General features: G+C 41.9%; 1 protein-coding gene across 1 annotated transcript; it reads left to right on the forward strand.

Moving 5' to 3' along the window:
• Positions 1–10,482: 10,482 nt before the first annotated feature.
• On the forward strand, positions 10,483–15,222 carry LOC124698343 (nuclear/nucleolar GTPase 2-like). Its single transcript, XM_047230828.1, has 11 exons — positions 10,483–10,732; positions 11,326–11,459; positions 12,122–12,251; positions 12,582–12,742; positions 12,880–12,981; positions 13,081–13,185; positions 13,283–13,411; positions 13,494–13,634; positions 13,981–14,081; positions 14,731–14,788; positions 14,935–15,222. Exons 1-11 carry the CDS (start codon positions 10,483–10,485, stop codon positions 15,220–15,222), a joined length of 1,599 nt encoding a protein of 532 aa, XP_047086784.1.
• The last annotated feature ends 1,944 nt before the right edge of the window (positions 15,223–17,166 follow it).

The raw sequence follows: 17,166 nt of genomic DNA on the forward strand, positions 1-17,166 counted from the left end.
AGCATAATGACATCTAGATTACAAGCATCATCATATGAATCTCAATCATGTAAGGCAGCTCATGAGATTATTGTATTGAAGCACATAGGAGAGAGATGAACCACATAGCTACCGGTACAACCCCGAGCCTCGATGGAGAACTACTCCCTCCTCATGGGAGCAGCAGCGGTGATGAAGATGGCGGTGGAGATGGCGGCGGTGTCGATGGAGAAGCCTTCCGGGGGCACTTCCCCGCTCCGGCGGGTGCCGGAACGAGACTCCTGTCCCCCGGATCTTGGCTTCGCGATGGCGGCGGCTCGCGGAAGGTTTTCCGTATCGTGGTTCTTCGCATCGGGGGTTTCGCGACGGAGGCTTTAAGTAGGCGGAAGGGCAGAGTCGGGGGCCGGACGAGGGGCCACACCATAGGGCGGCGCGGGCCCCCCGGGCCGCGCCGCCTTGTGGTGTCGCCACCTCGTGGCCCCACTTCGTATGTTCTTCGGTCTTCCGGAAGCTCCGGTGGAAATATAGGCCCACGGGTCTTTGTTTCATCCAATTCGAGAATATTTCGTTACTAGGATTTACGAAACCAAAAACAGCGAGAAAACGAGAGCGGCACTTCGGCATCTTGTTAATAGGTTAGTTCCGGAAAATGCACGAATATGACATAAAGTGTGCATAAAACATGTAGGTATCATCAATAATATGGCATAGAACATAAGAAATTATCGATACGTCGGAGACGTATCAAGCATCCCCAAGCTTAGTTACGCTCGTCCCGAAGCGGGTAAAACGATAACAAAGATAATTTCGAAGTGATATGCCATCATAACCTTGATCATACTATTTGTAAACATATGTAGTGGATGCAGCGATCAAAACAATGGTGATGACATGAGTAAACAAGTGAATCATAAAGCAAAGACTTTTCATGAATAGTACTTCAAGACAAGTATTAATAAGTCTTGCATAAGAGTTAACTCATAAAGCAATAAATCAAAGTAAAGGTATTGAAACAACACAAAGGAAGATTAAGTTTCAGCGGTTGCTTTCAACTTGTAACATGTATATCTCATGGATAATTGTCAACATAGAGTAATATAACAAGTACAATATGCAAGTATGTAGGAATCAATGCACGAGTTCACACAAGTGTTTGCTTCTTGAGGTGGAGAGAAATAGGTGAAGCTGACTCAACATAAAAGTAAAGAGAATGGTCCTTCAAAGAGGAAAGCATCGATTGCTATATTTGTGCTAGAGCTTTTATTTTGAAAACATGAAACAATTTTGTCAACGGTAGTAATAAAGCATATGAGTCATGTACATTATATCTTACAAGTTGCAAGTCTCATGCATAGTATACTAATAGTGCCCGCACCTTGTCCTAATTAACTTGGACTACCGGATCCTTGCAATGCACATGTTTTGACCAAGTGTCACAATGGGGTACCTCCATGTCGCACTGTACAAAGGTCTAAGGAGAAAGCTCGCATTTTGGATTTCTCGCTTTTGATTATTCTCAACTTAGACATCCATACCGGGACAACATGGACAACGAGATAATGGACTCCTCTTTAATGCATAAGCATGTGGCAACAATTATTATTCTCTTACGAGATTGAGGATATATGTCCAAGCTGAAACTTCCACCATGAATCATGGCTTTAGTTAGCGGCCCAAAGTTCTTCTCTAACAATATGCATGCTCCAACCATGAAGGTGGTAGATATCTCTTGCTTCGGACAAGACGGACATGCATAGCAACTCACATGATATCCAACAAAGAATAGTTGATGGCGTCCCCGAAACATGGTTATCGCTCAACAAGCAACTTAATAAGAGATAAAGTGCATAAGTACATATTCAATACCACAATAGTTTTTAAGCTATTTGTCCCATGAGCTATATATTGCAAAGGTGAATGATGGAGTTTTAAAGGTAGCACTCAAGCAATTTACTTTGGAATGGCGGATAAATACCATGTAGTAGGTAGGTATGATGGACAGTTGGACACAAATGGCATAGTGGTTGGCTCAAGGATTTTGGATGCATGAGAAGTATTCCCTCTCGATACAAGGTTTAGGCTAGCAAGGTTATTTGAAACAAACACAAGGATGAACGGTACAGCAAAACTCACATAAAAGACATATGGTAAACATTATAAGACTCCATACCGTCTTCCTTGTTGTTCAAAACTCAATACTAGATGTTATCTAGACTCTAGAGAAACCAAATATGCAAACCAAATTAGCAAGCTCTAAGTATTTCTTCATTAATGGGTGCAAAGTGTATGATGCAAGAGCTTAAACATGAGCACAACAATTGCCAAGTATCAAATTATCCAAAACATTATGGCAATTTACTACATGTATCATTTTCCAATTCCAACCATATAACAATTTAACGAAGAAGAACTTCGCCATGAATACTATGAGTAGAGCCTAAGGACATATTTGTCCATATGCTACAGCGGAGCGTGTCTCTCTCCCATAAAGTGAATGCTAGGATCCATTTTATTCAAACAAAACAAAAAACAAAAACAAACCGACGCTCCAAGCAAAGTGCATAAGATTTGACGGAATAAAAATATAGTTTCGGGTGAGGAACTCCGATAATGTTGTCGATGAAGAAGGGGATGCCTTGGGCATCCCCAAGCTTAGACGCTTGAGTCTTCTTAGAATATGCAGGGGTGAACCACCGGGGCATCCCCAAGCTTAGAGCTTTCACTCTCCTTGATCGTAGTATATCATCCTCCTCTCTTGACCCTTGAAAACTTCCTCCACACCAAACTCGAAACAAACTCATTAGAGGGTTAGTGCATAATCAAAAACTCACATGTTCAGAGGTGACACAATCATTCTTAACACTTCTGGACATTGCTCAAAGCTACTGGAAGGTAATGGAACAAAGAAATCCACCCAACACAGCGAAAGAAGCAATGCGAAATAAAAGGCAGAATCTGTCAAAACGAACAGTCCAGTAAAGACGAATTTTAAAAGGGCACCAGACTTGCTCAAATGAAAATTCCCAAATTGAATGAAAGTTGCGTACATATCTGAGGATCACTCACGTAAATTTGCATAATTTTCTGAGTTACCTACAGAGAATTAGACCAAGATTCGTGACAGCAAAGAAATCTGGAACTGCGCAGTAATCCAAATCTAGTATTTACTTTACTATCAAAGACTTTACTTGGCACAACAAAACATAAAACTAAGATAAGGAGAGGTTGCTACAGTAGTAAACAACTTCCAAGACACAAATATAAAACAAAGTACTGTAGCAAAATAACACATGGGTTATCTCCCAAGAAGTTCTTTCTTTATAGCCGTTAAGATGGGCTCAGCAGTTTTAATGATGCACTCGCAAAAGATAGTATGTGAAGCAAAAGAGAGCATCAAGAGGCAAATTCAAAACACATTTAAGTCTAACATGCTTCCTATGAAGAGGCATCTTGTACACAAATGAATTCATGAAGAACAAAGTGACAAGCATAGGAAGATAAAACAAGTGTAGCTTCAAAAATTTCAGCATATAGAGAGGTGTTTTAGTAACATGAAAATTTCTACAACCATATTTTCCTCTCTCATAATAACTTTCAGTAGCATCATGAGCAAACTCAACAATATAACTATCACATAAAGCATTCTTATCATGAGTCTCATGCATAAAATTATTACTCTCCACATAGGCATAATCAATTGTATTAGTTGTAGTGGGAGCAAATTCAACAAAGTAGCTATCATTATTATTCTCATCAAGTGTAGGAGGCATAATATAATCACAATAAAATTTACTCTCCATAGTAGGTTGTACCAAAAGATCACTATTATAATCATCAGAAATAGGAGGCAAAGTATCATCAAAGAAAATTTTCTCCTCAATGCTTGGGGGACTAAAAATATCATGAAAACCAGCTTCCCCAAGCTTAGAACTTTCTATATCATTATCAACAATGGTGTTCAAAGCGTTCATACTAATATTACTACCAGCATGCAAATAAGATTTCATAGGTTTTTTAATTTTCGCATCAAACAATCCATGTTTTAAATCAGGAAATAGAATAAGAAGCTCATTGTTGTCCATTATGCCAAACTAGTGTAAACAAGAAACAAAAAGATGCAATTGCAGGATCTAAAGGAAATAGCTTCGAGCACAAACACAATGGCGCCAGAAAAATACTGTTACCTGGAACCGGCGTATGAGTTCCTTTTTACCTTTCCTCCCCGGCAACGGCGCCAGAAAAGTGCTTGATGTCTACGGGAGCTTCTATTCTTGTAGACAGTGTTGGGCCTCCAAGAGCACAGGTTTGTAGAACAGCAGCAAGTTTCCCTTAAGTGGATCACCCAAGGTTTATCGATCTCAGGGAGGAAGAGGTCAAAGGTATCCCTCTCATGCAACCCTGCAACCGCAAAGCAAGAAGTCTCTTGTGTCCCCAACACACCTAATAGGTGCACTAGTTCGGCGAAGAGATAGTGAAATACAGGTGGTATGAATAAGTAGTAGCAACGGCACCAGAAAAGTGCTTTGCCCAGGACGAGTAAACAAGCAGTAGTAACGCAGTAGTAGTAACGCGATAGAAACGATAAACAAGCAGTGATAGCAGTATCTAGGAACAAGGCCTAGGGATTACACTTTCACTAGTGGACACTCTCAACATTGATCACATAACAGAATAGATAAATACATACTCTACACTTTTGTTGGATGATGAACACATTGCGTAGGATTACACGAACCCTCGATGCCGGAGTTAACAAGCTCCACAATAATGCTCATATTTTAGTAACCTTTAGTGTAAGATAGATCAAAAGACTAAACCAAGTACTAACATAGCATGCACACTGTCACCTTCATGCATATGTAGGAGGAATAGATCACATCAATATTATCATAGCAATAGTTAACTTCGCAATCTACAAGAGATCATGATCATAGCATACGCCAAGTACTAACACGGATGCACCCACTGTCACCATTACACCGTGCAGGAGGAATAAAACTACTTTAATAACACATCACTAGAGTAGCACATAGATAAATTGTGATACAAAACACATTGCAATCATAAAGAGATATAAATAAGCACTTCACTACGCCATTCATAACGGTGAGTAAGTATTCCGTGAAATATAGCCTAAGAGACCCACACGGTGCACACACTGTCACCTTTACACACGTGGGACAAGGAGTCTCCGGAGATCACATAAGTAAAACTCACTTGACTAGCATAATGACATCTAGATTACAAGCATCATCATATGAATCTCAATCATGTAAGGCAGCTCATGAGATTATTGTATTGAAGCACATAGGAGAGAGATGAACCACATAGCTACCGGTACAGCCCCGAGCCTCGATGGAGAACTACTCCCTCCTCATGGGAGCAGCAGCGGTGATGAAGATGGCGGTGGAGATGGCAGCGGTGTCGATGGAGAAGCCTTCGGGGCACTTCCCCGCTCCGGCAGGGTGCCGGAACGAGACTCCTGTCCCCCGGATCTTGGCTTCGCGATGGCGGCGGCTCTGGAAGGTTTTCCGTATCGTGGTTCTTCGCATCAGGGGTTTCGCGACGGAGGCTTTAAGTAGGCGGAAGGGCAGAGTCGGGGGCCAGACGAGGGGGGCACACCATAGGGCGGCGCGGGCCCCCCCTGGGTCGCGCCGCCTTGTGGTGTCGCCACCTCGTGGCCCCACTTCGTATGTTCTTCGGTCTTCTGGAAGCTCCGTGGAAAAATAGGCCCTCGGGTCTTTGTTTCGTCCAATTCCGAGAATATTTCGTTACTAGGATTTACGAAACCAAAAACAGCAGAAAACGGAACCGGCACTTCGGCATCTTGTTAATAGGTTAGTTCCAGAAAATGCAAGAATATGACATAAAGTGTGCATAAAACATGTAGGTATCATCAATAATATGGCATAGAACATAAGAAATTATCGATACGTCGGAGACGTATCAGGGAGAAGTAGTGGAGGAGGGGTACTAGGGTTTGGGGAGAGGGGGTGCCATGGGCGCCGGCCTCAAGGGGGCAGAGGTGGTGCGGACAAGCCATGGGCTGCCCCCTCCCTCTCCTCCTCATTATATAGGTGGAACCCCAAGGGTTTGCCCAAAGTCTTCGAATAAGACCCCAACAGAAAAACTGCCTTATGGACGAAACCTAGAGGGACAGGGACTCTCCCCTTCCCCTTTTCTTGGCCGGCCAAGGAGGTGGAGTCCACCATGGACTCCACCCTCCCACTTGGTTGGCTGGTTAGGGTTTGTGGAGTCCCTTCGGGACTCCTCCTTCCATAGTAATTTATTTCCGGATAATTCTAGAAACCACCTTCCATAAATTCACCGGATCATTTCCAAACTTGGAAAGTGACTTCCTATATATGAATCTTATTCTCCGGACCATTCCGGAACTCCTCGTGATGTCCTGGATCCCATCCAAAACTTCGAACTCCATTCCATATTCCATATCTACTTAAACGACATCAAACCTTAAGTGTGTCACCCTACGGTTCGCGAACTATGTAGCCATGGTTGAGACTTCTCTCCGGCCAATAACCAATAGCGGGATCTGGAGATCCATAATGGCTCCCACATATTCAACGATGACTTTAGTGATCGAATGAACCATTCACATACGATACCATTCCCTTTGTCACGCGATATTTTACTTGTCCGAGGTTTGATCATCGGTATCACTCTATACCTTGTTCAACCTCGTCTCCGACAAGTACTCTTTACTCGTACCGTGGTATGTGGTCTCTTATGAACTTATTCATATGCTTGCAAGACATTAGACGACATTCCACCGAGAGGGCCCGAGTATATCTATCCGTCATCGGGATGGAAAAATCCCACCGTTGATCCATATGCCTCAACTCATACTTTCCGGATACTTAATCCCACCTTTATAACCACCCATTTACGCAGATGGCGTTTGATGTAATCAAAGTACCTTTCCGGTATAAGTGATTTATATGATCTCATGGTCATAAGGACTAGGTAACTATGTATCGAAAGCTTATAGCAAATAACTTAATGACGTGATCTTATGCTACGCTTAATTGGGTGTGTCCAATATTATATCATTCACATAATGACATAACCTTGTTATTAATAACATCCAATGTTCATGATCATGAAACGATGCTCATCTATTAATCAACAAGCTAGTTATACAAGAGGCTTACTAGGGACTCCTTGTTGTTCACATAACACACATGTATCAATGTTTCGGTTAATACAATTATAGCATGGTATGTAAACATTATCATAAAATCAAAGATATTATAATAACCATTTTATTATTGCCTCTTGGGCATATCTCCAACAGCAAGCACCACTGCACCAGTGTCCAGGAACAATAATCGGCGAGCGAACAGCTGAAGAGAGGAATTTCATTTTTTTTCATCAAAATTTCGCCGCTCGCTCTTGACTGGGGAACGCAAATCTCGAGCCAAAGAATGATCGCATCTTTTTATTTCTTTGAGAACTAAAAATGATCGCATCTACACCTAGCCGAGTGTGATCGTGGGGTACTTCCATCTTGGCCTGCTAGAGCGTTTGTTTGTTGGTGCTGGGCTGCAGGAGAAAAATAAATGGGCCACTGCACCTTTAGAAATCGCGAATTAATTAATGTTAATTAGTACTAGCGAGCAGAAATATGGGTGCCTCTAGAATTTGGAGGCCCTGTTCTGACGATCAACTGGAACATGGCCATTGACGGGACTGATATATGTGCATTTGTGTTGTCTATGTGTGATAGATATCTTGTCATGGGCATGCATCAAGAGTATGATCTCATATAGCCCATGGGAGGATGACATCAAGGTCGATAAGGACAAGTTCAAGATGAGCATATCGAAGATATCATGCTTGAAGCTTGTCCATTTGGTGATAATGGACATGTGAAGATGTGCCTCAGTGGAGCTGATAACTGCAAGAACACATATCAGTTGTAGCTAGTTTCGAAATAAGAGTATCGAACCACGAGGAGCTACTGGTTAGGGTCTTGATGCCCCTTGCTACTTTATACTAAAGGTTACTTAATAATTGTTTTGTAATCTCAAAATGCTTAAAGGGGGTGTTGTAAATGGTTGCAAATAAAGTAAATAAAGCAGTAAAAATGTTATAAGAAATGGGTTGAAACTTAATGAGACAAAGTGTTCTCAGGGATTATTGGATCCACCTCTAGCTTTTAAGCATGTTATGTGTGGGAGAGCTCCATAATAAGATGCGCCTATAAAGACATCGGTCATCGCATCTCTAAATAACCACATCAGCTAGCCTTCTGCAAGCGACATATGGACTATTGCTATTAAGGGGTTTACCCCGCGGTTATCGATATGAGCTTTGTGAATCCTTCTTATCCCCCTTATTCATGTGTCAAAGAGCCGATACGGTGGTAATGTCACTTCTCGCCGTTCACTTTACCACACTTCAAAGAGTTCCCTCTCAAGACCATAAGGCATATATTATATGGTGCACAACACGTAATATGAGGAGAAAAAACTAACACACATTAATACTTAAAAGCATAGATCATCTTAGATTCATCTCATATTCATGCTACGGTTTCTCCATCTCCCCAAGAACTAATAGGACTACTCACACATGGAGACAATCGAGAACATCATCATAATATCGTGGAAGGAATTAAAGGAATGGAACGAATTTGAATACAAATTCACAATATCAATCAAGATTACAACTATGGTTGGAGGATGATGATGGCGGAGGTGCAGTGATACCTCCGATCTGGATTACGGATTGTAGTATGGTAAGCTTTTTCCCTAGAAGACCTAAATGGTTATGAAGGAAACGTCCACAAGACTAGCTAGTATATTTTATCTTCAGTTTACCTGACCTATCTAGTTTACTTTTAAGGGGGTTGTGTTCAATGATGGAAATATGCCAGGGTTAAGGTTTCACCTGCAGCTATGCGTACATATATATATAGCTCATATGTGTAACAAATAAAATAGAGATAAGAGATTTGTGAGTAGAAGATCCGTAAATACCCTTGCCCTAAAGCCAGAGGTGACAAGAGCCTAATGGTCCAACCATTGTCCTCACAGCCGCAAGCAACAACCGTTTTTAAGTAAATACTGACCAAAGCCTTAAGCTAGATGATTGTGCTATGATCTCGAATGAATCACTAAACATGTACCGGTACTTTCCACTTTACGTCACTCGAGATTTTGCGGTAGCATGCCTTTCTCCACTCATCCCACCTCTTCCCTTGATCGTCTCGAATGATATGGGTACCTACAGATCATCAAAGATGAGGCAAAGAGACAAGGATACAAGATCGCAAAAATCCTATTCAATTTTACACATAACATAAGATTAGATGCACATAATTACTGCGAGGATTCACCCCAACCCGCAGCCCGTAAGGACTACTCACACATAATATCTAGATCAATGGATTAAATACAAAGATATAAATCATTGTGCAAAATACTTAGATTGAATCACAATAGTTTTACAATGGTCGCCAATTCTCAAGGAGATCTCTATTACAATGGTGATGGCTATGGCTATGGAGGAGATGAAGGATGGAATGGATGAACTATGGGGATGGATCTCCTTCGGTGTATTGCAGATGGATCTGGTGGATGGAGGCTCTGTTTGATGACAAATGGCTCTCTTTTTAGTGCCGGTTCCTTCACGAGTTTTATAGTGTTTGACCTCGGGAACACGGCCGTGGGTGGTACGGGCGGGGCTTGCCCGTAACGATGCCCGTTAAAGTCCCTAGAACCATTCTTCCGAGCGTAGTCAACTTTGCCATGCTCCTGACGCGATTTTCTCCAGTAATTGCAAGTCCATTTGCCATTATGACGTGATATCCTGCACATCATCCAAAAGCATAAGAGACTGCACATCTTTGTTGTGATTAGGCATTAGTGGCAAGTTGAGAGGTAAACTTAGTCAATTTCTTGACTTAGCTAGGATTTAAACACGAGAAAATATGACGTATTTCACAACCATCAACTTTTCCAAGCTTAAACTTGATCGTACTCGAGCAAGAAATAAAGAACCATAAGAAACTTGGCGTTTAAACCAAAACAACGAGAAATGAAAGTCACTTACAAGTGGTAGCCTTATGAGTCCAACACTTCTTCCATTTGAAAGCTTAGCATAGTTAGAGAAGTACTAGAAATATAATAAAAGCATTGGTAACTCGAAATAATTACAATAAAGATTATAAGTATGAATATCTAGAAACCGAGGGAGTTTATCCTATATTCGCAAAAAAAAAAAGCCTGAACGTGGATACTTGTGCTCTACGATAAACGTTGCAAAATCAAGGTCCAAAACCGCGGGGAGAGGTGGATCCAGCCCAGCCCCTAAAGGCCCGGTCCAACTGACGTTGCATGCGCACCTTCGTTGCACATCTCAAAAAAAAAAAACCCTGCTCGCCCGTCTATAAAATCCCTAGCCTCCGCCTCGTTACCTCCTCTCTTCGCCGCCTCGTCTCAGGGGAACAACACGGGAAAAACCAGGGAGTCTTCTTCTATGGCGAAGAAGATGAAGGAGCGGCCGGTGAACGTGTCGGGCAAGCCCAGGCACTCACTCGACGTCAACCGTCCCAATGACAAGAAGCGCGCGAGCGGCGGCGGGGGTGGCCGGTCCGCGGCCACGGTGCGGCGGCTCAATATGTACAAACTGAGGCCCAAGAGGGACCGCCGCGGGAAGATCAAGAAGCTCGACCTCAAGTCCGAGGACCTCCCCAACACACGCATCGAGCCCGACCCCCGGTGGTTCGGTGAGCAGGGCCTCTCTGTTTTCTTAATCGCGCACTTGGTCGATCATCGTTGGAGTTAAGATTAGGGTAGAGCTTACTCGGTGTTGGCATGTAACGCGATGCTAAATTTTAGTATACATCACGTGCTGTTGGTTTGGGTCAATTTTGGACTATCTTTGTTGGGGCGGTATGTGTTCACTTGTAGTGCAGGAGCAGTCGGGAGCTTAAGTAATAGATGTCTCAGAAAAGCAGAGAGGAGAGGATGTGAAGGTTTCATTTGTTATTTTTGGTCGGCTAATGTGGCAATTAGCATGGCTTCTGCTTTGTTGATTAGGGTCTGTTTGGTTTGGGTACATTGATTCAATGAAGCAATAGAGATATTGCTGAGTGATACATGGGAGCGTGGGCATAATAAATGGTTGGTTAGGTCAAGCTTGGCCATGATTCATGCTGGATTAACTTGTTGATACCTTGATAGGGTGTCCAGTCAGTGTGTCTGATTGGAGATTGAATTTGTATATATGAATGTTTCTTCCAGTTTCTTCCATTTTAAGCTGAGTGATACAACAGTGTATGTTGATTGTATTACTCTGCATGCCTCTTGGCTGTTACAGGAAATACACGTGTTGCCAGTCAGAAATTACTTGATTTCATGAGGGAGGAACTCAAGGGTGGGCTTTCAAATAACTACAGTGTGGTATTGAAGCCCCGGAAGCTGCCTCTCTCGCTTGTGAACTATGATCGGAAGGTGAAACTTAGCTACAGTTGTAGCTTCGGAGAACTCAAAGTGTAGCCCGAGCTACACATCTCCTGTTTTTTTACAAAATTCAAATTCAACATTTAAAGTTTCAAAAAAATCTGAATGTAGCCAATGATGTACTCTACCACTGTGCAAATTTTCTGGATGAAATACGTTATATTAGAGGCTACACAAAAATGACAAATTCTAACAAATGTTGGAGGTATCAAAATCTGTACTGTTCACGTTTTCAGATCCATGGATTTGTGAATTTTGCACAGCCCAAAATACTGAGTCTTTCATACTGATTTTTTTTCAGAGTCGTAGAGTACATCATTGTCTACCTATATAATTTTTGTTCCTAATTATGTGAAACTAGAAAATGCTATTTTCGATTTTTGAAAAAACGGGCTACATGTAGCCCGAGCTACAAAATGCCACACTCATATAGCTTCTACCTATATAGTTATTGAGATATGGAACCTGTATGCAGTATTAGTGAGTACCTGTATTGGCACTACTGTGCTGAAACAAGTAGTGCTAGCGTTGTTACTTCACTACTTGTGTTCTTTGGTTCAGTCAGGACTTTGCACTTTTACTATGGTGAAGTAGTCTTATTGTAATATATGAAATGTTCAACTCATAAATGTTCGCTCATGTTGATGGTACAGGATGGCCGGGCACATATTCTTGACACTGAGCCTTTTGAGCATGCCTTTGGACCTAAGGGCAAGCGGAAACGCCCAAAACTATCCAGTCTCGACTATGAATCTCTAATAAAGAAAGCTGATAATTCTCAAGGTATGAGTCAGACATGTTCATCCACTAACTGTTCTCTTCTTCTAGTGATTTACGTCAGTCAGTTAGTGCAATTCTAGAAGTAAGCAATTAGCTTTGAGTTTAGACTTTAGATTCCAGTTCTGCAGCTAGAAAGGATAAGTCATGGAACGCCACATGCATATGATAAAATAATATTAACTAACTCGAGGGCCCTACTGGCTGTTCATCTGCTACTCAAACTATCAATGTTAAGGAATAAGTGAATAAGTGTTGTCAGTATTATAAGTTAAATGATCTTTGAAGTCAGTTCTGCAAACTCTTAGTCTGTGGGGACTATATTTTGCCTTTTAGATGCTTTTGAGGAAAAACATGCTTCATCAAAATTGCCCAAGGATGAGCAGGAAGATGGCTTACGAGATCTAGTCCGACATAATATGTTTGAGAAGGGACAGAGCAAACGAATATGGAGTGAACTATATAAAGTTATTGACTCCTCAGATGTTGTAGTGCAGGTCAGTGCTACACAACCTTCTGTCCTTGTGAGAGTTGTTCTTTACTCTGCAATCAACAAAATTTCTGTGCACGTAGACACTGTTTTATATAAGCGTCTGTCTGTATTGAATTGCTTAAATTTTTATTTCATGCCCAGGTGTTGGATGCCAGGGATCCAATGGGAACTAGATGCTACCATCTAGAGAAACACCTGAAGGAGAATGCAAAGCACAAACACTTAGTATTATTACTAAATAAGGTATCAGTTTTAAGTTATGCAACACTGATAATTGTTTAAATGTCGATTCTTACCTGTTGTGACACATTGATGATTGGGTACATTCCACTTTTCATTCAGTGTGATCTAGTACCTGCTTCCGCAACAAAAGGGTGGTTGCGTACTCTATCAAAGGACTATCCCACCCTAGCATTCCATGCAAGCATCAACAAGTCATTTGGAAAAGTAGGTGGGAGTTTTCATTGTATTATGTCTATTGTGCAACTGTACAATGTGCGGCAGTTTTCAGTTATCAACAAGTCATTTGGAAAACCATTTCCAGGGATGTCTCCTTTCAGTATTGCGGCAGTTTGCCCGTTTGAAGAGCGACAAACAAGCAATATCCGTTGGATTTGTTGGATATCCCAATGTTGGGAAGTCATCAGTTATCAACACATTACGCTCCAAAACTGTAATTCTCTTCCCTTTCAAGCCCTTCTAGACTAGATATAAGTCATGGAACTTCTTAGGGTAATATTTTGACTTTTTTGTAGGTTTGTAAGGTAGCTCCAATTCCAGGAGAGACGAAGGTGTGGCAGTACATCACCTTGACTAAAAGAGTCTTCTTAATTGATTGCCCCGGGGTTGTGTACCAAAACAACGATAGCGAAACTGATGTAGTTCTTAAGGGTGTGGTATGTATCTCCATTCCTGACCTTTTTTTGTCTTTCCATTTTGAAATTTCAGACGATCAAACATTGAGTTATCATTCTATATCTGTTTTTTTTTTTTACTTTCCCATCTTGTTCCTATTCATATGGAAAAGCCATTCTTCTAACATAAATTCAGCATGAGGATATTTTTTTATTCCTGTAGTTGCAGCCTGCAATTCCATGTCTTCATTTGTACTGTTTTGCTATATCTTGATTTTCATCTAGGAAGGGTATTACTATAGATTTATGTCCTATAGCATGTATTGGCAACAAATTAAGAGTGCTACTAGTGAGTGTTTTTAAAGCAACATACTATATTTGTGACCAGGTACGTGTGACAAATTTGGATGATGCTTCTGAGCACATTGGGGAAGTTCTAAGGCGTGTAAAAAAGGAGAATCTACAAAGAGCTTATAAAATACAACACTGGTATTTTTGTTTTCCAAAATTAATACAGTATATTTAATTTTATCCATGTTGTAGCATATTTCCTCCTTCTGGTACGTTCCTTTGTCACAAGGTAGCGGAAAGCTATCACGGAAGTTATACTTCTGTTCGAATATTTAAGTGACACTACTACACTAGTTAATGTTGCTGAAACATAAAAACAATAATCTCAGGTCATAATTTATATTCTTAACCTATTTATGTATTTCTTTGTAGAGTTCAAGTGCAAAGTTGTGTACACAATATAATTGTTATTTTTTTAGTTTTACATGCTATGATACCGTAGCACAACATATAAAACCACTCGCCTCTATCTTGTCCATTTGCTGTGCGGCATGAGTTTTTTTTTTTTTTTGCCAACTTAGACCGCATGATATTAGCTATGGTACTCCCACGATGTGTGGCTATTGCAAGGCTTTTGTCAGTTAGTTGTGTTTCCAGGCTTTTGGCGTAGCATTGCTTTTATCTAGTTGTGTGGCTATTGCATGTTGTCTACAAAACTCAGGCTGATTATTACAACTCTGATCGATAATGAAATTCACACATAATAACTAACATAGTGGTGTTAGTCTGGAACGATTAAAACCTGGAATTACATATCTGTCTTGCTAAATGCTTTTGCTCTCTCCAGGGCTGATGATAACGATTTTCTCGTCCAGCTGAGCAAGAGGAGTGGAAAACTACTCAAGGTACGGATCACATCACACTTTTGATTTTCATCCGCTATTGTTATATTTGTACCAAATATTTCTCTTGGCGTGCCAACCGAGGGACAGTTGGTTGTTCTCGAACTGCTGTTAACAGTTAACACTGTACTTGAACTTCTGGTTGGCAGGGCGGGGAGCCTGATCTGGCAACAGCGGCCAAGATGGTGCTTCATGACTGGCAGAGGGGCAAGATCCCATTTTTTGTTCCTCCACCTCAGCAGAAGGAAGATGGTCCTTCTGAGATTGCTGAATCCGTGGAGAAGTCTGGTGAGGAAGTGGTCAGCAGCGACCAGACTGCTGAAGCAATGAAAGAAATCGCGGGAATTATCTCCTCGCAGCAAACTATGAATGTCCCGTGCCAGACCGAATTTGGCAGAACGAACGAAGATAGTGAACTCGGGGAGCAGTCAGACTAATCTTTTAGTACAAGTACACTCGTAATCTATGTTCTCACCGGCAACTATCTGCATAGAGTTTACTGAAGCTACGGAACCAGATTGGTGCTGCCAACCAGAATGGATGCAGATTGTGGAGACGGGTTAATCCTTCGATATGTATTACGTCTTTCATGTTATTTCTAGCATTAGATATGTCTTGGTTCGCAACAAGTTTTTTGTTTTAACAATCAATACCATGTTATATTATATAAGTATTTTTTCACAATAAATACCATATTATATTTATAGGTTTTCACTGGAGGAAAATGGCTATATGCAGGAGCATAGTAGTAGCGAACCCACTTTGCAGTCAAAGTGAAGTGAGACTTTGGGAAACAATATACTACCTCTATTTTAATGAATAAGAAACACGCGTATTTTAATCAATTCCAAGCTATCAGATTCGATGATAAGGGAGACAATCATACCTTACAAAATATCCAGGCCATGTCTCAATGCAATTGCCTCCGTTATAGCAGTGCAAGAACATTCTCCACCGATTTAGGCACACTTCTTTTAGGCTTGCGCTTCTGCATAAGCTGGCTTATTGGATTGGGTTCGGTGGAATCTGCGGTGGACAGAAACTCTGAGAAGCTGTATCGGAGGGTTCTTTTGGGCTTCTCCAATTTTCGTGGCTGGCAGGGGAGACGCATGCGAGCAGGTGTGTCGGGGGCGTCGGCGGGAGGCCGGGACGTCGTTCTGATGCTCGCCGGATTGCGAGGTCTGGCAGATCTGAAGCGCAACGGAGTCCTACATCGATTGGTGGTGGTGCGGAGCCGTATTGACGCCGGAATTGGCGCCGGTGACCACCGGAACTGCAGAGCTCGGCGGCACACGGGCGGCGGCGCATGATAGTGTTGCCTGCCAAAACCCACCGGCGAGCAGCGACGGGCAACACGGAGAGCCGGGAGGCTCCCAGAACTGCTGGTGGGTCCTGGTCCCTCGGGCGACGGCCCGCAATGCTCCGGCACACGTCCTGGCGGTTGCAAGGGCGTGCCACCTGACCTATACCTGGTCAGGAAGGTGATGGATTGCTTCGATTAATTTCCTGCATGGCAGACACGTAAACATTAAATCCGAGCCTCGATCGGCTCTCAGGTTACCCTGTGGATCAGCTTAAAGAGCCGATTCATCCATGGTTCGTATTGGATCTACGATAACATGGGGTTCCTGCTTGATCAATACCAAGTTAAATCAATCTACGACAGTCTAGGGTTTTCACCGCATAATTGGAACATCCTACACGTAGTTGATCCTGGCAGATACCAAAGAAAACAGAAAACTAATCCAAGAAGAGGCCTAAAAACCAACATAGAGTCAATTCCCGGAACAACCCCTCTTGGATCGGCAAACCATACCTTACGCACTACTGGATCGTTCAACCCGTTTGCAAGGCCTGACCATGCGGATATCAAACTAATCCTTGAAGAACAAGGAACAACTATAACAGATCAAATCTACTAAATAAAGTTCAAGCAAGACGCCCCTTACACCCAAGATAGGTGCAAAGACAGCTAGATATTTAGGGGCAGCATAACTAAGCAAACATATCAGAAAAGTATTGATGCTAGCCCAAAAACATCTATGATAACAGTGTTACTCGCCATCAACAAGGCTTCAGTACGAGCAACACAAGATAACGAATAAACTGATACTGCCTAGATCGCAAGATGCGATCTAGGCAGCATGACGCTTACCCGGAAGAAACCCTCGAAACAAGGGGTGGAGATGCGCCTAGATTGTGTTTGTTGTGAACGTGATCGTCCTCCTTTCTCAATAACCCTAGGTACATATTTATAGTCTGTGGACTTTCTATCTTTGGAATAAACCTAACTGTATACAGAACCAAACTCTATCTCTTAATTCTAAACTAAAACGTGATCTACTATAATGTACAGATACACGGGCAATCTAGCCCAAATT

Source organism: Lolium rigidum, chromosome 3 (assembly GCF_022539505.1).
Source record: "Lolium rigidum isolate FL_2022 chromosome 3, APGP_CSIRO_Lrig_0.1, whole genome shotgun sequence".
Taxonomy (NCBI): domain Eukaryota; kingdom Viridiplantae; phylum Streptophyta; class Magnoliopsida; order Poales; family Poaceae; genus Lolium; species Lolium rigidum.

What these genes read in the sequence shown, in the direction of transcription:
- LOC124698343 (XM_047230828.1), top strand. Translation starts at nt 10,483, where the DNA reads ATGGCGAAGAAGATGAAGGAGCGGCCGGTGAACGTGTCGGGCAAGCCC. An exon ending in GAAAGCTGATAATTCTCAAG is followed by an intron (nt 12,252 to 12,581) that starts GTATGAGTCAGA and finishes TTTGCCTTTTAG; the next exon opens with ATGCTTTTGAGGAAAAACAT. An exon ending in TAGTATTATTACTAAATAAG is followed by an intron (nt 12,982 to 13,080) that starts GTATCAGTTTTA and finishes CTTTTCATTCAG; the next exon opens with TGTGATCTAGTACCTGCTTC.